Source organism: Lissotriton vulgaris, chromosome 1_1, assembly GCF_964263255.1.
Source record: "Lissotriton vulgaris chromosome 1_1, aLisVul1.2, whole genome shotgun sequence".
In the NCBI taxonomy this organism is placed as follows: Eukaryota; Metazoa; Chordata; class Amphibia; order Caudata; family Salamandridae; genus Lissotriton; species Lissotriton vulgaris.
Genome location: NC_141685.1, coordinates 1,059,119,946 through 1,059,145,389, shown reverse-complemented (window position 1 = coordinate 1,059,145,389; position 25,444 = coordinate 1,059,119,946). Strand labels below are relative to the sequence as shown.

Sequence of the window (25,444 nt, the reverse complement as noted above, 5' to 3'; positions counted from 1 at the left end):
GACCAAGACCACGGCCTCCACCTTTAAATTTACAGCCGGAGCCTGTAATTTTGCCACATCCTCGTTCTACTGATGATGATGAGGACGAAGATCAGCATGAAGAGGGGGAACTTCAAGACACCCAGTCTAACCATGATGAATGGGACGACTACGTCATTCCCTGTTCTGCTTCTCCTGTACCTTCACAGGCTGACTCCCCACCTGAAGACATCGGGGGGGTTCCATAACATTGTTGAGAGAGCAGCTCTACGTTTTCAAATACCCATGACTTCCCACCAACAGGATTGCTTCTTATATGATTTTGAGGAGCCTTTCAAGAAGTCAGTTAGATCTATACCCATAATAGAATACTTACGGGGTCAGGGTGTGAAGATTATGCAAAATCCTTCCTCGGTGCCTCCGATGTTGCCTCGCCTGGATAAAAAACACAAGGCGCCCGATACTGCTCCAGCTTGCGTAATAGGACATACCAAGCCGGATTCGGTTATAACGCAGGTGGCCCAAAGGAAGTCCAAAAATCCTTCTGCCGCATTAACAGCTCCGCTGGATAAGGAAGGCCGAAGATTAGATAACATCGGAAAGCGTTTTTCTTCAATGTCTGCGTTGACAGTAAGAGCGTCCAATGCTTTAGCACTATTGGGACGATACAATAGGCAGTTATGGGCAGACATAGCTCCATACCCGGCAGCCTTACCTGAATACTCAAAAGAGAAGGCAAAGAAAATATTGCTTGAAGGGGGTCGTTCAGCATCAGAAATAATAGATTGCGCGATGGATATCGCGTCAACTGGATTTCATCAGCTGGCTGGCGAAGCAGTGTTGAGACGACAAGGTTGGTTGAAGGCAACTTCTTTTTGACCTGAAATTCAAATGAAGATCTTGGATATGCCCTATGATGGGCAGTTTCTTTTTGGGCCAAAAATTGATGAGGATCTCCAAACTATAAAGAAAGATACGGACACAGCCAGAGCGTTGGGAACCCTACAATTTAAAAATTCTTCCTTTCATGGATCAAGAGGAACAGGGCAGTCCTCTTCTAGAGGCGATTACCAATATCGGTCGTCCTACTCTTCTGGTCAACATCGTCCACAATATCAACAACGTAAGCAGCAATCATCTTATGGTAAATCATCCTTTTGTGGTAAAGGGCAGCAAAAAGGTACTGCTCGACGACAATGACACTTCACTTCAGCCAGTCTCCAGTTCATCTCCACCCTCAGAAAATGGGAAATTCTTCCTCCAATTTTTAATAAATTGGAAGCAAATTACAACGGACCGTTGGGTTCTACAATTCGGTAATTCGCTGAAATCTATTCACATCCCTCCCCAAACCCCTCCCCGACCTATGCTTCACAAAAATATAGGTATACTTCTCTGGGAGATTTCTCTTCTGCTCCAGAAGGGGGCAATAGAAAGAATTCCTCTTTCTCTACCGGGGAAAGGATGTTACTCCAGTTTTTTCCTGATACAGAAAAAAGAGAATAAATGGAGACCAATTTTAGACCTCAGAGCCCTCAACAAATTCTTGAAAAAGCAGTTGTTTCGTATGGTGACAATCCAGGAGGTTCTACAACTTCTAGATGCAGAAGATTACATGGTGTCTCTGGATCTTCAGGATGCTTATTTTCATATCCCTATTCACCAGAATCACAAAAAGTTCTTACGGTTTGCAGTAGTGGGCAGACACTTTCAATTCTGCGTCCTACCTTTCGGGCTCAAGTTTGCACCACGCATCTTTATGAAATGCCTTTCTCCAGTGGCTGCATCTCTCGGGCAACAACACCATCCAGTTTATCCATATCTGGACGACTTGCTAATCAAGGCACCATCCTTAGAAGACGCGTCCAGGTCTTCCAACGCTTGTCTACAGCTTTTCAATCGTTTGGGACTCACACTCAATCGGGACAAATCAGTCCTTCTGCCTTCTCAGCGTATACATTTCCTAGCCGCTACCCTCGACACAAAACAGAAGAAAGCTTTTCCATCACAGGAAAGACAGGACAAGCTTCTGTCACTGGCTATTCTCATAACTTCCAAGAGGTCCTTGACAGTTTGCCTCTTCAAGTCCCTACTCGGGATGATGTCATCATGTATCTTACTGGTTCCACACTGCCGTCTCCGCATGCGCCCTCTCCAAGAGGCGCTCACAGCGCAATGGGTCCAATGCACAGGTTCATTTAACTATCTCATACGAATGACCCCTCAGATGGTCAAGGTTCTGCAATGGTGGATCCCAGAAACTTTCTCAAGGCTTGCCTTTCTTGCTTCCAGCTTCTCTGCATATCATCACAACAGACACCTCACTGGGAGGTTAGGGAGCTTTCCTCCAAGAACTGCAGATAAATGGGAAGTGGTCCCCCTTCGAGAAAGAGCTTCATATAAATCTCCTCGAACTACTGGCGGACTTCCTCGCCCTTCAAGCTTTCATTCCAAGAATCAAGAAGTCCCTAGTGCTTGTGGGAACGGACAATACCACGACAATGCACTATCTCAACAAGCAGGGAGGGACTCGCTCTCTAACACTCTCTCACAAGTCGCAAAAAATCTGGAACTGGTTGATCCTGCACAATATCTCCCTTTGGGCGGAATATGTCCCAGGAACGGACAACGTTCTAGCCGATTCACTAAGCGGACAGCACACAACGTGTCACGAGTGGGAATTGGACCAGGGGATCCTTAACCAAATATTCTCACAATGGGGCACTCCTCTCATAGATCTATTCGCTACAAGGCAGAACGCCAAATGCCAACACTTCGCAAGTTGGCATCCCCAGAAGGGATCTCTAGGGAATGCATTTTCGATCGCATGGTGCAACGTCTTTGCATACGCTGTTCCACCGTTTCCAATGATTCCCAGAGACCTCAGGAAATTGAAAGCGGAGCCCTGCACACTCCTTCTAATAGCCCCAGCTTGGCCACACCAACATTGGTTCACAGAGCTTCACCTTCGTTCTCTGGAACCGGCAATACGGTTGAAGCAGTTCTACCGTATCTCTCAGGTTATCCGCTTGGCTCCTGAGTTCAAAGAATTTCAGAATCTAAATATTCCGCCAGATTGTAGGGCCATTCTAGCTCGGGCTTGAGCAGACAGTACTAACAAGACCTACTCTTTGCAGTGGGAGAGGTTTTGCATTTGATGTAAAACTCAGAAAATACATCCTTTTTCTTCTTCTCCAGTACAAATATTGCCTTACCTTCAACATTTGGCGAACTCAGGTCTTGCTCATGCCTCCATCAGGGTTCACTTGGCGTCAATATCCCGTTACAAAAGATCTTCTACTGACCCTTCTCTCTGGTTTCACAGATTGATCAAACAATTTCTTAAAGGCCTCTTCAGGACTTTTCCTCCTGTGAAGACTTTACCTCCTACTTGGCAGCTCAACACAGTCCTTAATCAGCTCATGAAACATCCCTTTGAGCCGATACACAGGGCTGATCTTAATTATCTCGCTTGGAAAATGGCACTCCTCGCCCTTACTTCAACAAGACGAGTAAGTGAGCTCCAGGCTTTCTCAATTCAAGAGCCTTTTCTGCAATTCAAACAAGACAGAGTGATATTACGAACAAACCCAAAATTTGTACCAAAGGTCCCGTCAGACTTCCATCTCAACGAGCCTGTTGTCTTACGCTCTTTCTTTCCAAACCCTCACACTATGGCAGAGAGGACTCTACATTCTCTGGATCTTAAATGCTGCCTAAAGTTTTATATTGAGAAGACCAAAACCTTCCGCAAATCCAACTAGCTCTTTGTGGCCTACAGTAGACCTAGAAAAGGCCTTCCACTCACTAAACCAAGTATTTCTCGCTGGATCTCTGCAGATATTTCATTCTGTCACGAGCAGGCGGGGCAAACCCTGCAATCTAAAGTACGGGCCAATTCCACTAGAGCGGTGTCTACACCCATGGCGCTCTTCGCAGGTGTGCCGATCATAGACATTTGCAGAGCGGCAACGTGGAAGACGCTGCATACATTCACCAAGCATTACTGGCTGGATACAGAACTCATGAAGGATGCTGCAGTGGGACACGCAGTACTTCGTCATCTATTTCGATAGAGGTGAGCCTTTTCATCCCATCATCCTTTCTCGTATAAGCACATTTCTCTATTGTATTTATTGATGATATCTTTGCTTACATTTTGAAGTTTTCTATTTGTCACTTTGATATATTATTATCTGGTGGATTTTGTATATAATGTATCATCCGAAATGTGCTTATCATTGCTTGCTACTCTGATTCAGACATGTGAATCTATGAAAGATAACCTAATACTGGATAAGAAATGTGTTACCAATACTGAATAACTGCAGTTACAGGCAAGTAACACATTTCTTATCCAGTATTAGGTTATCTTTCATAGATTCGCATGCAACCCTCCCGCCTCCCCTGGAAGGACTCCTTGAATTCTCTCAGTGGTACGCCTACTTAGCACAGTTCTTACGAAAATCTGAGGGACAGAAGCTCCTTCCAGGAGGGTTCTAGAGGGGGGTGATAGCTGAACGGCTCTTCTTTAGAGTTTGGTCCTTTTTAGGTCTCGTGGCGTTGGACCGCGCATCAGCGCGGTCTCGCCACAGAGACGTATAGTCTGCGACGCAGCTTTCCAGGGGACAGTAGCTGGCCGCGCACATCTCCTCTGCCAGAAGGCGATTTGAGCGGGCCACGCGCATGAGAACGCGCTCGCTGTGGCCAGCTCCTGTCTCCTGGAAAGCTGTAGCACACAGCCACACCTCCCCTTGCTTACGCATGTGCACACACACGAGCGCACCTACACACACACACACGCACGCACAGACACATACAGAGACCCCCGGCTCACCCCCCCCCCCGCACACATACACACACGTGCATTTCCATTGCAATGCGCGGTTACAGACACAGTGAACTTTGAACGGCATTGGCTTTTTTTTTTCCCTTTCCAACTTTCAATTTCCTTTACTTTCATTTTGGTTCCTCTCAAGCCGTCCCACACGTAACTGTCAACTCGTGCTTGCCCCTTTCTGTGCGGGTGGGGTCACACTGCCCCGCCCCCCAGTGTGTGCGCCGCTTCCTCTGGGTCTGTTGGTGGAACATGGAGGCGGTGTCGGCCTGGTTTTGGAACAAGCGCTTCTGGCTTCCTCATAATGTAAACTGGGCGGATCTGGCAGAGGTGGAAGGCGGGTCGCAGTACCTGCGGGCAGGGCACGTCGTCTCCGTGCTTCCTCTGGCTCTTCGTCGTGAGGCTACTCTTCGAGAGGTGAGTTTGATGGATGATTGGCGTAAGGGATGATCGGGGGGCAGCGTGAAAGACAGTGTTGCGGTAGGTGACGGGAGAGTTGCAGTGAAATGGTAACCCACAATTGTAACGTGTTGTGTGTTATGAGAGGAGGTTGACACTAGTGATGGCATACAGGAGGTTGCGTCGGGAAGTGGCACAGAGGCATGTGCTAACAAGTGTCATGGATGTGGTATACAGTTGGAGGATGTGGGCTGTGACAGTGGGTGTGTGAGTTGGTAAATGATTGAAATGGCTTGTGGGGGTGATGACTGGAGATGAGACAGTTAAGTGCATGATAGACATGGACTTAACAGAGTGACTGGTTTGGTTAACGGTAATGTCAATACAAAGAACCCTTGAATAGCACTTGTGTTGTCATATTGCATTAGTACATCATTTGCTAGCATTGTTATTGTAGCTAAACACATTCTCAATTTAGCAGACATTGTGAAGTTTTGTGATTGCCATCCATTGTGATTGTTAGTTAGTGTTTGGTTGTGTCAGGTTAGTAAAGGGTTGTGTGATCAGTGAGGCAGTTGATTAGGTGACACTTGTAAGGCGGTTGGCGTGTGACGAGTGATGGGGTGACAGTAGAGTTAGCTGAGCGGTGAAACGGATTGTTTTTAAATGGGGAGAGCGAGGTGATAGGTCAATATATGTAGTGGTAACCTGGAATCATTCATTCTCTGATACTGCTTATACTATTAAGTGAGCTTTGTGTAGTCGAATTGCTGCGTGACCCCCATCTACTCTTCTAGCGCAGACATCTGTTGTCCTTTCCGTTATTTTCACAGAGCTCTTTGCATTAGCCTTCTAATAACAGTCTCGAGCTTGAGAATCACGGGATACTGATACTATTGGTCAAGCGGGATGGTCATTCACAATGTTGTAATACAAACTAAGTTGTCCCCCATTTTGCTGACTGCGGGCCATCCCCAGAGCTTAGTGCTCTGTTACTGCTTTTTCTCCCTCTGCAGTTTCTTGCTATATAACACTATATTCTCGTTTGACACATCAAACTGCATTTTCACCAACATTTCTGCTTCATTGCTTTTCACCGGAGAATGATTTTACACTTTTAATTATGAAATGTTCCCTTCTTTCCCCTCACTCCCCCCTTTATTTGCACTCCATCTTTTATATCTAGTGACAAGGCATGTGGGACATTTCTCTTTTTATTCTAGTCTTTAGCCCTGTTCCGTTTCCATAAGTCTTTACTGATCTTGTACATGATATTTCCCTTTCTGAATACAGATCTCCGTTTCTGTCTGAACATTTTCCACAGTCTGTCTCCTTAGTGTTCATACTAATCTCACAGAAATACCCTAAATCCAGCATCCTCTCTATGCCTACATTTTTTATTGTTTGATTATTTAAAATCTTTATAATAAGGGTCAATAAAAATGCAGCGTTGATGTTGATCATTTAAAATGTCAATCAAACCTGTGTTGTATACAATCAGCAGCAATTTAGAGGTTTTTAATACATCAAAGGACAAGTTAAAATAGGAACCATTGGCTAAGAGTCCTAGTGAAAGGCGCAGGGTGGTTTCAATTTTTTTTTTTGTTATTATGGATAGTTTATGAAAACCATTGCACAGGTATGTGTGGTCAGTAAAAAACGTTAATACACATAAGTGTTGTGCAGTGCTTACATACGAATGTGCAAAAAGGCTAATAAAACCATTCGATGAGTGCCATTAAAATGTAACCGTAAAAACAAGAGCCCCAAGTATGCCCTGCAGTACTGTATAGCTGTGATGATAATGGGTAGTGTGGCCTGCAATGTGCATCTATTGTATAAGACAGTAGTGCCAAACAGCCAAATTGCAAGATGCGAAAAGTGCGTACATATCAGGAGAAGACTCCTGATAGCTAAGCGTCAGGACGAAACAGAAGTCCCGCCCCACGGTAGTTTTCGTCACGCGCACGTTTTCGCTTTTTTTTCGTCTTGCACTTGGTTAATGAAGTTCGTGTTTAATTTTCAGATGGGACATGGTCTTGAATAATAACAGCTGTGAGCCCGTGCCTGAGGTGCAGCATCAGAGCTGTGTGAATAATAACTGTAGGTTCCAAAGAGGGAGGGAGGCAAAAGGACACTCTTTACCACTCAAAAAAGTGGAAGGTCCAGTAACAGCTTAGTGTCTGTACAAAGTACTAGGAGTCAAAACCAAAAGGGGGTTGCTGTACTGTTCCTAAACAAGTCAGAGATAGGAAAGTTCTTGCTGGCGTGACCAAGTGGAGGGGAAAGACAGGGGATATAATTAATACCCTGGGGAATCCATTATGTTGGATATATTTGCCTCACACACCCCGAGGAGTGTCATGCTTCATCATCGGCGGTTGCTCCTCGTCGGGGAGGCGGTGCAATCCCCGACGGGCACACCTCAGAGAGGGGCTCTTTGGCGGAGATCTTTTTTCCAACTGCCTGTAGGTGAAGTGGGGGTATGTGGGCAGGGAGGTGTATACCTATGGTAAGGTAGCTAAAATGTAGTTAGGGGTACCGGAACGGACTTTATTCTGGGGGTCCCCTAGCTATGGTTAAAAAAGTGAAACTAGTCCCCTAGGTGTCAACCAATTATGTTGTGTTACCCTAGAAGATGCTAGTGGTGCATGTGGTCAACATGTTTCTCGCTCCTGGTATATTTACCGCGATTCTTCAGGACCAAAGTGAAGACAACAACATGCTCGTGTCATATGTGTTGAAATTGTTTACCTTAGTGGATCCTCCTATGTCTATGTCTAATGATCAGAACCTAGAGGCCACATGAGTGTTCGGCAGGGCTGAACCACAGCGCTAAGCCCAAGGTGTGGCTGAAGTCAGCTGCGTTCGGGTGTAAACACCTACCCATCCCCGCCGAGCTCCTCGGGGTGTGTGAGGCAAATATATCCAACATAATGGATTCCCCAGGGTATTAATTATATCCCCTGTCTTTCCCCTCCACTTGGTCACGCCAGCGAGAACTTTCCTATCTCTGACTTGTTTAGGAACAGTACAGCAACCCCCTTTTGGTTTTGAATAATAACTGTGTCAGCCCCGTGCGTGAAGTGCATCATCAGAGCTGTGTGAATAATAACAGCTGTGAGCCCGTGCCTAAGGTGCATCATCAGAGCTGTGTGAATAATAACTGCGTCAGCCCTGTGCGTGAGGTTCATCATCTGAGCTGTGTGAATAATAACAGCTGTGTGCCTGAGGTGCATCATCAGAGCTGTGTGAATAATAACTGCGTCAGCCCCGTGCGTGAGGTACATCATCAGAGCTGTGTGAATAATAACAGCTGTGAGCCCGTGCCTGAGGTGCATCATCAGAGCTGTGTGAATAATAACAGCTGTGTGCCTGAGGTGCATCATCAGAGCTGTGTGAATAATAACTGCGTCAGCCCCGTGCGTGAGGTACATCATCAGAGCTGTGTGAATAATAACAGCTGTGAGCCCGTGCCTAAGGTGCATCATCAGAGCTGTGTGAATAATAACTGCGTCAGCCCCGTGCGTGAGGTGCATCAGAGCTGTGTGAATAACAGCTGTGAGCCCGTGCCTGAGGTGCATCATCAGAGCTGTGTGAATAATAACTGCGTCAGCCCCGTGCGTGAGGGTCATCATCAGAGCTGTGTGAATAACCACTGTAAGCCCGTGTGTGAGGTGCATCATCAGAGCTGTGTGAATAATAACTGAGTCAGCCCCGTGCGTGAGGTGCATCATCCACATTGCTCAGGTCACCTAAATTCCTTCACTTTCTACCACACTGCTTTCAAGAACAGCATACTCTTGCACACACTCTTACTGCTCACCATTTCTAAGTTTGCTAAAAATTTTATGCAACGCATTGTCATACACAATGCCAATAACTCAAACTTTAATGCTGCGAGACCTATTGCATTGTAAATGCTTGTTACAAAAGGACGTGGATATGTTACTAATGTGGGGCCTTTGGACTATTACTCTATATGACTAATGGGACATTACTTTATTTATGTACCGGGGGCTCCCACTCCGATGACAAGGAATGATTCAGGCATGTGAATCTATGAAAAGATAGCAATACTGGATAACTGCAGTTACAGGTAAGTAAAACATTTCTTTCTCTCCCCCATGTTCTTTCATTGAAAGTCATTTTCACATAATTTGTTGTCAGCCTGACCAGTGCACGAAAACCCCATGAATCTCCTCTTGCACTTACCACCTTTTTAGGACAGTTACTCGCTCCGTGGCTTCATGTACAGCAGCAGTGCCAAGTACTCCCACATGCTTTGAAACACTAAACTCCTAACTCTGTGATTGCTATCCCCCTCTCTCTGGCAGATTCAGAGCTTACGGGCTCAGCTAGACCGATCCCGGCGAGAGGTGGAGTCCTACCGTGCCAGCAATGAGCGGCTCACCAGTCAGGGCAAGTCTCAGTCTGCTGGGAATGTGCCCCGGGGCTTCATTTCACAGGTAACTGTGCATGAAACTTTGAAAGGAGAGCTTAATTTTCTATCAATCTGTACCCCTGTCCAAGACACCACAACCACAAAAGATGATTTTGTCTAATATGCTGTATTGAGTGGGTGTACTTCCACTTTCAGAGGCTGTGGTTCTAGTCTGTTCTTAGTCTGTAGCAGTTGAAATGATTTAGTGTATTACCCATCTAGAGCAGGGTTAAAGTTGAAAGGGCCCTGGGTGGATGATACGGGGTGGGGGGGGGGGTAGTTGAGCATGTTTCAGTCCACATCATGGGAGATACCAGGAGGTGGTTTGTGGAGAGTTCACCCTGTTCAATGTCGGTGTGAGTTGGGACTGATGTCCTATTCATAGTGAGGGGAATTCTAGTGCTGTTCTGGTGTATTGCCTGTCTAGACTGGATAGTAATGGACACTTTTTTGGAGGGGCTGATGGGCCTTTTAGAGCGGATTAGCATTTGGAATGAAAAACCTCCTTCCCCTGCATTTATTTATTTAACTCATTGATGTTGGCATCTCAATCTGTTTCTCAGGAGTCATGCGAGCGTAGCCTTGCAGAGATGGAGAACTCTCACCGCCAGGCAATGGAGGAGCTGCAGCGACACCACCAGAGGGAGCTGGAGCGCCTACAGCGTGAGAAAGACCAGGAGCTGGCAGAGGAGACTGCAATGACGGCCGCAGGTGAAGTTCTGCTCCATTGCCTACTGGAGTCCTTCAAAACCACACTTGTTGTCACCTAGGGCATTGGAGGTCACTGGGGAACAGAAGGATGTACGTAGATCAGCCCACAACCCCCACTTGGCAGGCCAGTCCTTTCCTTATCAACCATGCGGCCCTCCTTCTCGAAGCTGGTCAAAACACAAACACCTGTTGATATTTAACATAACATCCTAGTTGGGTATATTCTCTTCATTTGTGTGTGATTATGTCCTCTACTTCATTAAGCTGATGATATTTTTAAAAACAGCAAGGTTTTAATGCCTTCAAACTTGGTTTTAGCAAGAGCATTCTGCTAAAGCTCTTTATTGGTTTGAAATTATGTTGACTGTGGAGTTTTTAGTCTACATGCAATCCAACTTCAGAAACTTGTGCTGGCAGAATTTAAAATATTCCCATCCCAAAGTGAATACCTCTCGCCATAGGAATCTAAATATTTCTATCAAGCTCGACTAAACAAGGACCATTCACATGGTAAAATTTATCTTGGAAATGGGGAATGCAGACAATGATATATACATGAGTGATACTCACTAGAAGATATTGCTAGTTCCTCTACACCAAGGCCTCAATGTCGTTCCTTGCAAGAGGGCATGTAGCAGAAGGTATGATATTTCAAGGTTTCTAGTTGATGGTGCATTTCGGCAAACATGCTAGCTTTGACTCCGTCTTGGTGGAGGTGCTGTTTCAGAACTTTGTCATGAGCACAAGGGTATATTTAGTCTTCGGGGGGAGGGGAGAGCTGCTTTCTTGTAACAAGTAACTTAAATACTTTTGTTCCCCATAGTTCTTTCCTTTATGGTCTCTCAGGACTAGCAGGCCTTAAACCAAGTTATGTTGCTATAGCATCTAGTATCCTTATTCTGATTCTCTCACCCACCCCTAAATCGTCACTTTCTAGCTATGTGTACCTTTTTGTTTATTGATGCACAGTCCCAGAACTCCTTGTTGCGATTCCCTGAGCTTTGCCTTTGACCTCTGTCCCTTTTCTTTTTCAGCTATTGAAGCCATGCGGAAAGCGCACAAGGATGATCTGCAGAGGGAGCTCGCTAGAGTGCGCACCTTTCAGTCAGGTGGTACTGGTCCTGCAGGCCAGGATTCCCTGCGCAGACAGTACCAGTACGTGGCTCTGCGTTGTTCCTTCATATAGTCGCACTGCTCTTGTTTCTACTGCCCGTCCCACCCCTAGTGCTGCATTATTGCCCCCCTTATGGCAGATTTGCACTACTCATTTTGAGCAGCAATGGAAGTATATTGGGGGGGGGCGTACCAAGGAGAGGGTGGACTTTCAAGGGGGTTGCAAGGAACACAAGGGGAGCAGGTTACAGAAATGCAGAAGGTCTTGAACATTGAGTTGGAGGGATGTTCTTATGAAACAGTGCAATTAAATGTTTCTAAAAGTATTGTGTGTAAACTTAAGAAGTAGAGCCCATAACTAGTTGGATACATGTTTCTTGGAGGAATGTGTGTGTATTGTGTACTTCCCATATAAACATGTTGTTCACATAAATGTGAAATAGGTTTTCAATAAAACTTTTATTTTGTTAGAACTGTTCTGTTTTATGTTAATTAAATATTGCATTATTTGAATGCCTCCCTTAAAGTGTGTGAAGGGAGTAGGTAAGAGGAAAATAATAAGTAGCTCTAACTTGTGCCTCTTGCAGGTCTGAGGTGGAGTCGCTGCGGCGAGAATTGCAGGTTCTTTCGGAGCGCTACTCGCAGAAGTGCTTGGAAATTGGCTCACTTACGCAGAGTGTGGAGGACAGGGAGCGGGCCCTACTGCGATGCCAGGAAGAGGGCAGGGAATTAGTGAGGCAGAACCAGGTACGAAGGTGTTAATCCAGAGCCTATTGGGGAATGAACTTGTGACCTTACAGGCTGGGTCTCGATCCCAGCTCTGTTCACAATTCGATTTTCTTTGAGATTATTTAATGTTACTATTCTTTACTGGTTTACAGGAGCTGAATGCCCGTTTGTCAGAGGAAATCAGTAAGCTGCGGTCCTTCATGGCCACACACACTGAAGGTGGAATCCAGAATAGTGAAAGGAACTCCTGTGAACTGGAGGTGAGCACTCTGCTGTGAGGGGTGACAGGCATGTCAGGAGGGAGAGTGTGTGAGTTGGGGAAATGCATGTTATACTGCACTGACACTCTTCTCATTGCCACCCCTTCACATGCACTTTTCTTCCTTAACTAACAGCCAATTTTCTTTCCATCAATACCCCATGTCCCTTTCTCCCCATCTCACATTGTATGTGTTTAATTCTTTGCCTTTCTTCTTTTTGTCTTGCTTTTTATCCAGTTTCTTTGCATTTTTCCCCTACTTGTTTAGATTCATACCTCTGGTTTCTTTCTTCCATTAACTTCTCTGCTCCCTTCACATCTGCTTTCTTGTTTTTGCTTCTCTTGTTCATTTGTCATGTTTGTCACCTCATTCTCTGACCATTCCTGTTTTTCCTAGTTCTTTTCCAGCCTCTCATTTTCCTGTTGTCTTCTTCCCCCAGCTTCATTTTGTTTCCACCTGCTCTTTGTGTCTGATAGTGCACATGTGTTCCAGGCATGTGTGCTATAGATACACATGCTTTGCATACTCCTGCCATCTATTGTTGGGACTGGATGTTTGCAAGCTGTTTGTCTTCGAAGAATTCTTTCGAGTCACGAGGTAAGGTGACTCCTCCTCTCGGTGATAACGCGCAGGGGCGCCAACTTGATTGTTTTCTTGTAGCCATCTGGATCAGATGTGTAATGCGGCAATCCGGTTCGAGACCCTTCGGTACGCAATCCACTCAACCCTTGGTATTGTTTCAAATGCGTTTCCCATCCCTTGCGTATCGAAAATCAGAACTTAGTCGGGTTGGAACACTCCAACTGCAGCCTTTGGGCCTAACCCGTTCGAGTTATGTTCCACTCGATACCAACTCCATAAAGTAATCCACTAAATGAACAGGCTCCGTTTCATTCTGCCCTAGGTTCTGCTCTAAATTTACATGCATCGTCCTTCACGAAGTCTGTAGTCTGTGCCTCTCCAGAGAGCACAAAGAGGAAAAAATACATAAATTATCCAGATACTGGGCACATCATACCAAAACATGTGCTACAACCATCCTCCAAAACAAAGATTCCTCGACTAGAGGACACTGGATATAAAATTACTGTAAAGAAGAAAAAAGAAATTGCTACTAATCACTTCCACCCTATTCTTCATTCCTCTCTACCCCCTCTTCACCTGTGCCTTTAGTCCCTTAATCACCAGGAAACCCTTTAAACATCACACCTCAGGGTTCTCCTCACACAGTCCTGGCTGCGTATGTAGGGGATGACACTTATGAAGCACCACCAGACCCTTGGCATGACTACAATGTAGATCCACCAGGTGACACAGATCCTAATCTTTGTCCTGAAGAACCTTCACCTCCTGATGACAACATATTATATCACAAGTTAATAACCAGGGCATCTGCATTCCATGCTGTCACCATACATAGAGAAGCTTTAGAGGAAAATGTTCTATTTGAAATATTAGGGGTTACACACTAAACATCAGTCCCTCCCAATGATAAAATGTATGATGAAACATGCAGAGGATATTTTTAAGGACCATGCATGCGTTCGCATTCTAACACTTAGAGTTGACAAAAAGTATAATCCCTCACTATCTGCCCTAATTTTTATTAGGGGTCAGCTTATACCAGAGAGCAAATTCACAAACATCAGCCGTTGCAACTCCTCCAGACATAGTATCAAAATGTTAATAGCTGCCTAAGACAAAAGAGTGTCTGCATCAGCCTATCACTGGCATATACTCAACACATGGGGTCTGCTTGCTAGGTACGATAGAGTCCACAGGGACAAAATGGAAGAAGTAATCCAATACCTCCCAGAGGAGCGTAAGGAAAGGACAGGAATTGGTACAGGAGGAAAATTAATCTCCAGCTTCTTCATCCGGTGTTCGTTCGATGCTGCTGATACAACAGCCAGAGGAATTAACACCAGCATCCTCTTCAAAAGACACAAACTGCTGCCTATCTCTGGTTTTAAACCAGAAGGCCAACAGACCATATTAAATAATCCGTTGACAAATACCTTCTTTCTGATGGATACATCTGCCAGTGGATTCCTCACCTTGTGAATATCCCCTGCGCCAGCAGCATTCAAATTTTTTTGTAGCTCTCCACGTCGACGAGGACGACATCACAGAGGCACGGCTTCGCTCGCAATCTCGCTGACGTCACCAGAGCCATTAGAGAGCCTCTTCGGCGTGAGGACGTCAGTTCCCTTTTTTCCTCGCCGTCGACGCTAACGTTTTTTGGGGACTCTCCGTGGTTGTATTGCTACTTTGTATTTTCTAGCTTGTATCCTGTTTTCTTTTGTTTCTCTTTTCGAAAGATGTCGAAAGTCAGGATTCAAGCCATGCAGGGAGTGCGGTGGACACATGTCCATAAAAAATACTCACGATGATTGTGTATGGTGTTTGTCATCGGACCATGACGTTGAGGATTGCTCTTGCTGCAAGAAAATGAACCCGAAGGCTCAAAGAAAGGGAAGCCAAACTGTTCATGGCAAAGATGCGAAAGCAAAAGAGGGGCCGGAGGAGATAGAGGTCGAGATCCAGGTAGAGGTCGGGCTCGAAGTAGACGTCGGGTCATGCTTCAAAACCCAAGAAGCACAAGAAGAAGAGGAGGCATGGCTCTCAACGCCGTTTGGATAAGGAAAAGGCTCAGAATTCGACATAGTGAGGACTATGTATCTCCTTCTCCAGAGAGAGAGCCTTCTCCTGTGGCTTCACCGGCGCAGTCGCCGGCGCCAATTCCTTCTCCATCTCTGGAAAATTCTCCGGCTCCGGTCGAAGAGGTACCTGTACCTGAAGGGCCGACTCCAATGGACCCTCCGTCTGCGCCGGCAGGCTAGAGTCCAGTGATGCCTATGCCTGAGCGTATTCCAGGCGAGTATCCTCCTTTTTCTGGTCCAGGGCAAGACACATCTCATTATCTTAATGCTATGTATGGTGTCTTTGCGAGGGCAATGTACCCCTCTGGTGCACCTTCGGGTCCCATGGCGTTCAATTTGGGGGTTCCTCAAGCATATGCTCAGGCTCCCTTTATGCCTTTTTTCCCTGCTGCTCAGTCCTGGCATTTCCCGGCGCAGAGGACGCTGACGCCGACGCAGACACCTCCATCTCTGTCGCAGTCAGCTCGACCTCGTTCGACTGCGATGGTGCCCCTGGATCCGGGTTCGACACCGGTTCTGAATCCATCGGAGCCATGTACGATACTGCCGGCCCCGAGGATAAAGTCCAGGCGGGAGTCACAAAGATTGTTGGATGAACAGCAATATAGGGAGGATGAGATAGAGGAAGGTGAGCTTCAAGAGTCAGAGGACTTTTTTGAAAACTTGTGGGAAGTGGACTGGACAGATCAGGTCACCAGAATGGGAACTCTCTCCTCCTTCGGAGGTTCCCTCTAAGGATGTGGCTCCCTACCACACTGTGATACAAAAGGCTGCTGATCTTTTAGGTCTACAACTCCTGACAGCAAAATTTAAATCCAACATTCTAACAGAGGTACTCCATTCTCCTTCTGCTATAATAGAACCTTTACTACCATTCAATGACGCCATCACTGAACCAGTTATGGAGGTTTGGCAAAAGCCCTTTTCGGCTGCTGCAGTCTCAAGATCTGTTGCCAGGAGATACAGGGCGGCTCTAGGAGATCCGGAGTTTCTAACTTCACATCCTTCACCGGAGAGCCTAGTTATCCAAGCTGCCTGTTCAAAGAAATCGGCTGGTGCTTTTCCGCAAGTTCCGGGTGACAGAGTCCAAGAGACTGGATCAGGCTGCTAAAATGGTGTTTTCTTCAGCGTCTATGGCCCTAAAGTCCACTAATGCTACTTGCCTTTTGGGCAGGTACATTCATGCCTTAATGGATTCTGTTAAGCTGCTGGCCCCAAAGTTATCGGAGGAGGACAGGAAGAATTTGAATGAGGTCTTGTCTGACACGCAGGCTGCTGCTTGACAGGTGATCCAGAGTGGTCTTGATACTGCGGACTCTGTAGCCAGGATAATGGGTTCTTCAGTTGCATCTAGAATGAGTGCCTGGATTTAGTCTTCGGAGTACTCTCAGGATGTCCAGGCGACTCTTTTGGACCTCCCTTTTGATGGCTCTGGACTTTTTGGAAAGAAGGCAGATGCAGCTTTAGAAAGATTTAAAGATAGCAAGGCTACTGCCAAGTCCCTGGGTCTGCAGGCACAACCTAGGGGTTCCTCTTATAGAAAGTACAGAGGCTTTGTCAGCCCTTCTCCTCCTCTACCTCTACCCCTCTTACCACAGCAAAGCAGCCCGAGATCCACCATTCTGGATCATGTTGGTCCTGTGGAGGATCGGCTTACTCATTCTTTACAAGATTGGGAATCGGTCACTACAGACCCTTGGATTCTCAATCTTGTGGAGAATGGGTATTCTCTTCCCTTTCGGGAATTCACTCCAAATTACCCTCCTTGTTAAGGGGTTTGCTTGGAGGACCACCTTCTTCTCCTACAGGAGGAAGTTCTAGCTTTACTAAAAAAAGGTGCGATAGAGGTGGTGCCAGAGCAGGGAAGGGGTCAGGGATGCTACTCCTGGTATTTCTAGATACCCAAGAAGGATGACCGGTTACGTCCAATCCTGGATCTCAGGTTCTTGAATCTTTTTCTGAAGTAAGAAAAGTTCAAGATGCTCACCCTAGCGCAGGTTCTTCAAGCGCTGCAGCAAGAGGACTGGATGGTGTTGATCGACTTGCAAGACGCTTATTTTCATATCCCGATCCTGAAGTCGCACAGGAAGTATCTCCGTTTCACGGTGGGGTCGCAACATTATCGGTTTGCGGTCTGACTGATCAAAGCGGAGTTGCCAGAGAAGGTGCTTCATCATCTGCAGGTGACAACTCGGCTGTTGTACAAGTTGGTTTTTTCGATAAGTGCCCAAGTCTCACCTGGTGCCCTCTCAGCTCAACCTGTTCATAGGGCCGGTACTGGACACTACTGTGTGTCGAGCATTCCCTCCTCCTCCTCAAAGGATTCTCGACATTCAGGAAATGATTCCCTTGTTTTACGATGGAGCGGTTGTTCCAGTACTAAAGGTTCTTCGCCTACTCGGTCTGTTTTCTTCCTGCATTCTGTTGGTCGACCATTCACGCTGGCACATGAGGGCGCTCCAGTGGTATCAACACAACGGAGATCTCAGGGAGTCAATCGGGATCTCCAGAGAAGCTGCTGCGGATCTGTCTTGGTGGAGCGTGTAAGGCAATCTGTCTCAAGGAAAGCCCTTTCATCTTCCTCCATCGGTGGCCACAGTGATTACGGATGCATCCACTTTAGGGTGGGGTGCTCATCTGGGGGACCTGGAGATCCAGGGTCTTTGGTCTCCAGAGGACAGGTTGCTTCACATCAACCTTCTAGAGTTGCGAGCAATACTTCTGGCACTCAAGGCCTTCCTCCAAGTCCTGACTGACAACTCTACCGCGATGTGGTATGTCAACAAGCAGGGAGGAGTGGGGTCGCATTGCCTCTGCAGAGAGGCTCTGCGTCTCTGGTCCTGGGTTCAGGACCATCAGATTTGTCTGATGGCAAATCACCTGGCTGGAGTTCTGAACGTGCGTGCAGACAGTCTGTCAGCAATTCTCTGCCGACCACGAGTGGAGGCTTCATCCGGAGGTGGTTCGTCACGTCTTTTGGACGTGGGGAATTCCTCTGGTTGACTGGTTTGCTACTCATGAGAACGCTCACTGCCAGTCATTCTGAAGTCTCCAGTTTCCGATGCAGGGATCGTTGGGGGACACGTTTCAGTTGAATTGGGGCTCTCAACTCCTTTACGCGTTTCCTCCCATAACCTTGATTCTTCGGGTTCTGGGGAAGATTCGCCAAGACCGGGCCCAAGTCATATTGATCGCCCCGGATTGGCCAAGAAGGGTGTGGTATAGAGATCTTCTCCACCTCTCCTCGTGCCCTCCGCTCCGTCTCCCTCTCAGGACAGACCTCCTCTCGCAGTCGCAGGGGCAGGTTCTACCCCCCCACCTCCAGAGCTTACACCTTCATGCCTGGAGATTGAGCGGGGCAACCTGAATTCTTTTTCTCTTCTTCTGACGTGGTGGATGCTATTTTGTTCGCCAGGCGTCTCGCCACCAAGTCTATCTATTCCTACTGGTGGTCCAAATTTGTCCATTGGTGTGGGGAGAAGTCTATTGACCCTTTAAGGGCTCGCTTATCCAACATTCTTCAGTTTGCTCGATCTCTGGCCCAGCAGGGTTTTGCTGTGGCTACTGTGAAGGGCTATTTATCTGCTTTGTCTGTGTTTCTTTGCTTGCCGGATCAGCTGTCTTTGTTTGTCACCTATTGTGTTACGTTTCATTAAGGGCCTTACAAACAAATTTCCGCCCACTCTTTTTATTGTGCCTCAATGGGACTTAAATCTTGTCTTAACCTATTTGTTGGGTTCTCCCTTCGAGCCCTTGCATAAGTGTCCCTTGAGACTGTTGTCTTTTAAGACAGTATTTCTAGTTGCTATTACCTCGGCAAGGAGGTTAATTTGGCTTCAAGCTCCGAGTTCGAAACCCCCATTCTTGGCCATTCATGCTGAAAGAATGGTACTCCGGACCAGGGCTGCTTTTCTGCCTACGGTGGTAACTCTCTTCCATCGGGGTAGTCCATTACCCTTCCTTCCTTCTATTCTCCCCCTTTCAAGGAGGAGGATCGGCTTCACCGCTTGGACCCAAAGAGGGCGGTGAGCTTCTACCTTGATAGGACTAAAGACTATCGTGTGGATGACCAGCTCTTCGTGGGTTTTGCTGGCTGCAGGAAAGGAAAAGCGGTGCACAAGTGCACACTTTCCAGATGGATTATCTTGTGCATCAAGAACTGTTACTCTTTGGCTGGTAAGGAACCTCCGGAGGGTATAAAAGCTCACTCTACTAGAGCAAAGTCTTCTACATCTGCTTTGTCTAGAGGTGTTCCTGTAGAGGACATTTGTAGAGCGGCAACTTGGGCCTCCCTCCACACTTTCGCGAAGCATTATTGCTAAGATTCCGAGGGGATGAGGGATGGCCACTTTGCGCACTGTCCTACAGTATTTCTTGGTATAAAAGAGTGGACACCCTCCTCCGGGAGTGGGGACTGCGATGGGATTCTATTCACAAGGCGGGGAATTGACTGGCAGATGTATCCATCAGAAGAACAAGTTACTTACCTTCGGTAACGCTTTTTCTGTTGGATACATTATCTGTCTGTGGATTCCTCACTGACCCACCCGCCTCCCCGTTGTCCACTCTTCTATACCTGCACACTGTTTATTTTATGATTATATCTTTCAATGGAAATGTTTAATTGTTCTTACTTTTTGTATTGATTTCACACTGTGTGTGTTGGTTTGAATACTGTGTACTGTGTATACTATACCTATTTGTGTCAGTACGTCCGTGTGCCTCGGGGGCACAGAAAAATGAGTGCAACTGACGTCATCACACCGAGGCTCTTTACGGCTCCGGTGACGTCCGCGAGGTCGCGAGCGAAGCCGTGCCTCTGTGACGTTATCCTCGTCGACGTGGAGAGCTTCAAACGTTTCTGAATGCTGCTGGTGCAGAGGATATTCACAAGGTGAGGAATCCACAGGCAGATACTGTATCCACCAGAAAAAGCGTTACCGAAGGTAAGTAACTTGTTCTTTTGGACCACAAGTTGATGAAACATTGGAAAAGATGAAAAAGTATACTGAAGTAGCTAAATCTGTGGGAGCACTTCAGACACCTTCTAAAAGAGGTTTCTTTATCGCTCATTCTATAGGAGAGGTTCAAAAACTACCTCCACAGATGCCTCCTCATCTTCATACTGGCCCCAAACTCTAAATCTCCCCCCTCTAGAGGATTTTAAGGAGGAGGATAAGGGGTGTAACAACTCCAAAGGTAGAGGCACACCAACCCGTACCTCCCCATCTCCCAACAAGCATTTACTTCATAACAATTCCACCCGATCGTCTTACACCTGTCTGGGGCACCTACAACTGTTTCTTCCCACTTGGCAACCAATAACGTCGGACAAGTGGATGTTGGATATTATCCAACATGGTTATTGCCTGAAGCTCATTAGCAATCCTCCCAATATCCTACCTCGCACCCACAGGTTCTCTATGGAGCACCATATGGAGCACCAATAACTGTTCAAACAGGAAGTACAAGTGCTTTTAACAAAAGGAGCTATAGAACCAGTTCCAAAACATCATTAAGGGTCAGGGGTTTACTCCCTTTACTTAGTAATCCCCATAAAGTAGAGTTCTCTCCAGCCAATTTTAGATCCCATGCCTTTAAACCTATACATACTATTGGAGCACTTCCATATGGTCACACTTCAGTAAGTTCTTTCACTCTTACAGCTAGCCGGCTTTATGTAAGCACTAGACTTAAAGGACGCATATTTTCACATTCCGATTCACCCAGCACATCACAAATATCTCAGGAAAGCATTACCAATACAAAGAACTCCTGTTAAGGACTTGAAGACTTTCTACTGTGCTAACACTTCTATTTCCAAAGTGAGAACTTTTACCTACCTGGGGGTAGTATACGACGATAAGGGTACGTGGGCACCTCAAATATCCGTCAAAACCAATGCCATGAAAAGAACAGCAGCAGCCATAGTCGGCTTCTCAAAACGTCTGGGTGGTAAGCCCACGGAAGCAATGCTGGCACTCTACAGAGCGAAATCAATATCAGTAGTAAGGTACGGGGCTTCCATCTGGGGTTAATCGAACAACATAGAAGCAATACAGACGGAAGAAAACAGATTTTTACGTATGCTTCTAGGATTACCTCAATCAACAGCCACTTTCTCTGTCCATATGGAACTAGGCCAGGGGTACATTAGTGATATCATCAAACAATCCCCTATCTTGATGTGGTTAAAAACATGGCTGAACTCCAACTTAACTCTGAACCACACAATCATGAGAGACTGCCTACTTCTGGACAATATGAAAAATATCCCGTGGCTAGCATATATTAATAAAACACTAACTTCCCTGGGCCGCCCAGATCTCTTCCATACACCAGATGGCATCGTTAAGAATGACCTGGAATGGTTCAAATCGACTTTTTTAAAAGAGAGAGAATTGGAGCGGGAGAGCTGTGAGCTTGCGAAACCCACAGTGAGGGAGCACTATATTTCTAAAACTACACCGGCCATTGAACCTTATTTAACAGTAGTGTCTATTCCATTACATCGCTGGTTATTAACCAAACTAAGACTTAACCAGATTCACTTTCTGTTAAATGACTCTAAGGTATGGGCCAAGCCAGAGGACTTAGCGGCCTGCAAATGTGACGGTTTTTCTCTGCAGGACACTGCTCATTTTATGTTCTTCTGTGGTATATATGATCTGCCCAGGAAAAAGTATATTGTCCCATTGCTTAAGAACAAGGGGTTTGTCCAAATCAAGCCTGCCCTATTTTACTTAAAAAAGTTAGACTCACCACTAAATATGTTTAGTGTCGCTAACTTCTCGGTAGCTGCTTTCCGCCTTAAAAAACGTTCCGGAAATAGATAATTTAGTAGTCTTGACAACACCCTATGGAATTACTGAAAAATTGCTGCTTTTTTTAAAACATTTTGTAAATATTTTAACTGTTCTATTTTAACTGCGACTGCTACCCGATGTAACTGCACCCCTTAATTATGTATTTTTGTCTATGTGCTTTTTATGATTCGTTATGAATCGAAATAAAGTTGTTTTGAACTTGAACTTGAACTCCTGTTCAAGGTTACTACTGCACCCCGAGTATTCAACAAATGCTTAGCCGTGGTAGCAGCTCATCCAGTGGAGTGGTGTGGCTCACTGGTTAGAGGCGGCAGATCCGAGAGCAGAGGACGGCCCGGGATCAGGGTTCAATTCCCGACGCGGCAGGGTCGTGGACCAGGGTCAGCGGACTCGATAATTCTCATCTCGGTGCCTACTCTAACCAGGGATCACACTTGGAAACTCTGGGCATTAGCTTGCCTCATCTCCACAACGGCCCCCCACATACGCCGGGGATGCCTGGTTTCACCTTGGAGATACCCAGTAGGGACCATCTCACAGGGAAAGCCAGGACGGGTTCCACAGCGGTCTACTGCGCAGAGATACTCCTTCGGGAGTCCATTCTAGCGCATTGCAAACCCACAATTAATTAATTAATCTAAGAAGACAACTGATTCATGTCTTCTCATAACTAGACGATTGACTTATCAAAGCCAACACATACCACAGATGTCAACAACACACTCAAATTACCATAAATCCTCTACAAATAGCTGGGAGTCACAGTCAACACCCAAAAATCCCATCTTCAACCTTAACAGCTGCACATTATCTAGGAGCTATGCTCAGCACTCCAACAGGTCTACGCTATCCAGATGCAGCCAGGATTCGAAAATTTCAAATATTCCTACCACAATTCCAAAGCAATTGGTGTCTGTCAGAACTTTCATGCAACTACTAGGGATGATGGCATCATGCATTACCATAGTGCCTCATGCAAGATTAAACATGCGTCATCTACAGAAATGCATTGCACATCAATGGAAACAATCACAGGCTCAATTAAAAGATCTAGCGTTGGTATACAGCCGCACCTGTTCGCTCTCTGCAGTGGTGGAACACACAATACTTTTCAAAGGGGCGGCCCTTTGTGGACCCTGTACCACAGATTGTGCTAAAAACAAGTGCATCCCTTACAGGGTGGGGTGCCCACTTACAAAACCTAACAGTTCAGGTACTATGGGACATCAAACACCAAAGTATCCACATCCTCTACCTGATCTTCAATCTGTTCACTTAGCGCTCAAAGTGTTTCTACCTCTCCTTATAGCGTAGGTTGTCCTAGTCTAGATGGACAATATAACAGCCATGTACTATGTTCAAAAACAGGGGGGGGCTCCCTACAGTTTCCACACCTCTCTCAGACCATTTGGCAATGCATCACAAAATAAAACTGCTAGCAGAACACTTTCAGGGACAGACAACAACTTTGCCAACCTCCTCAGTAGGATACGGCAACAAATCCACATGTTGGAACTCCACCCTCAAGCCCTCCTCCCATACAGTGGGGATTTCCACAAATGGATCTCTTTGCAACCGCAGAGAACACAAAATGCCCAAAGTTCACCTCAAAGTTCCCACTCCCTCTATCCAAAGGCAATGCCCTATGGATGAATTGGTCAGGAATATTTGCCTATGCTTTTCTGCCTCTCCCTCTTCTTCCATTTCTGGTTCGGAAGCTCAGGCAGACGACTCTCAACCTCATTTTAGTGGCTCCCACCTGGGCTCGTCAACCATGGTTCACCACACTACTAGAACTCTCAGTAGTTCTACACAAGAAGATTCACCTCACCCCAAACCTTCTTACTCCGAAACATGGCGAAATCAAACATCCAAACCCAAAGGAGCCCAAACTAGCGATTTGGCTCCTAAAGTCATAGTTTAGATATCTAAATCTTTCACCAGACTGCATGACCATTCTTAAGGAAGCACTTAAACCTACCACCAGAGCGTGCTATGCAGCTAAGTGGAAAGGGTTTGTTATCTACTATAATAACCAAACAATCGACCCACTCGATGCATCTATGCAAAACCTTATTTGTTATCTTTTGCACCTCCAACATTCAGGCCTTGCCTACATCTCCATACGTCTACACCTGACAGCTGTGAATGCTTATCTTCAATCCAGACATTTATCTGTATTCAGTGGACCAGTTAGTAAATCTTTCATGGAAGGCCTTAAAAGAGTGATACCACCAGACTTTCCACCTGCACCTGCTGGAACTTAATATTGTTCCAACAAGACTTATGGGTCCACCTTTTGAACCTTTACATAACTGTCCCCTCCAATTTCTCACTTGAAAGGTTGCTTTCTTAATTGCTAGGTTCGAGGCATGTGGGCTGCTGAATTCATATCTGTGCATAGTCCGCCACCTAGTGTTGGGTCCGGATGATTGCACATTGTTGTCCTGGAAGAGTCTTCGAAGTATCACGAGATAGGTGGCTCCTCCCCTGGACTACAGTGCGCATGGGCATCGCCTCCATCCCCAGATTGTTTTTTTCCGCCATTGGGTTCGGATGTGTTTCGGTTCCCTCTGTCGGAACCGTTGGTTGTTCAACTTATACTCGAGACCAAAAGGTCTTTAGGCTGGGCGTCGGTATAGTTGCGTGCGGGTTTCTTTCTGACTCTCAGCTCCGATCTCCTACTGCCCTTCCACGTGCTTTGGCGCGGACGGGCCTACACTACACCCTTTGCTATGGAGCGGACTCCATTCAAGAAGTGTCCGCTGTGTCATTCTAAATATTCACACCTCGATGTGCACCCCGTGTGCAATACCTGCTTGTCACCCGATCACCGCGAAGACACCTGCATGGCGTGTTCGAAGTTCCGAAGTAAGAAGACTCTAAAGATTCGCCGGGCAAATCGGCTACAGGCTTAATTGTCGGCTTCGGCACCCCCACCAGACGACATTTTCCAAGAATCTGTCGAGGGAGAAGACGACTAGCAAGGTTCGGACTCGAATCCCGCATCCGAGGGTGAGACCTACGACGCGGGTGAGGAGAACTTTGACGAAGTCACCGACGAGGTAGGGGACGACTATCAGGTTTTTGCCACGATGGGAGATAGCTCGGAGGACGAGCATCCCCAATCAGACTCAGGGGTTATTCCCCTTCATACGGCCCAGGTCGAGGGATCGCCTTTGGGCCTTACTCGAGATCTAACTATAAGTCCTACGTCCCCGCCTTCGGGCCCGGTCACGGACATTTCTAAGCCATCACTTATCGTGAAGAAAACGAAAGTGAAGCCAACTGGTCTCACACCCTCGGATGCGAAACAGAAACTGAAAGTGGCGTTGGTGAAGAAGGTTCTGGAGGCGTCAACTTCCACAAAAACCAAAATGGCCGACTTGAAGAGCCACGCCAAGATGGCCGACCTGAAGCCCTCTGGGTCGGCGCCGAAGGTGAAGGCCTCCGACGCGGCTGCGTCGGCGCCGAAAGGGGTC

At 46.5% G+C, this 25,444-nt stretch overlaps 1 protein-coding gene across 2 annotated transcripts in view; it reads left to right on the top strand.

The window, feature by feature from the left end:
• Positions 1-25,444, top strand: part of TRIOBP (TRIO and F-actin binding protein) — a 525,566-nt gene that overhangs the window by 436,901 nt on the left and 63,221 nt on the right. For both annotated transcript variants that reach the window (XM_086962950.1, XM_086962956.1), the window contains 5 exons: positions 9,553-9,684; positions 10,223-10,370; positions 11,405-11,525; positions 12,071-12,230; positions 12,365-12,472. In XM_086962950.1, coding sequence (XP_086819076.1) covers positions 9,553-9,684; positions 10,223-10,370; positions 11,405-11,525; positions 12,071-12,230; positions 12,365-12,472 — 669 coding nt within the window. The remainder of the gene's footprint in view (positions 1-9,552; positions 9,685-10,222; positions 10,371-11,404; positions 11,526-12,070; positions 12,231-12,364; positions 12,473-25,444) is intronic.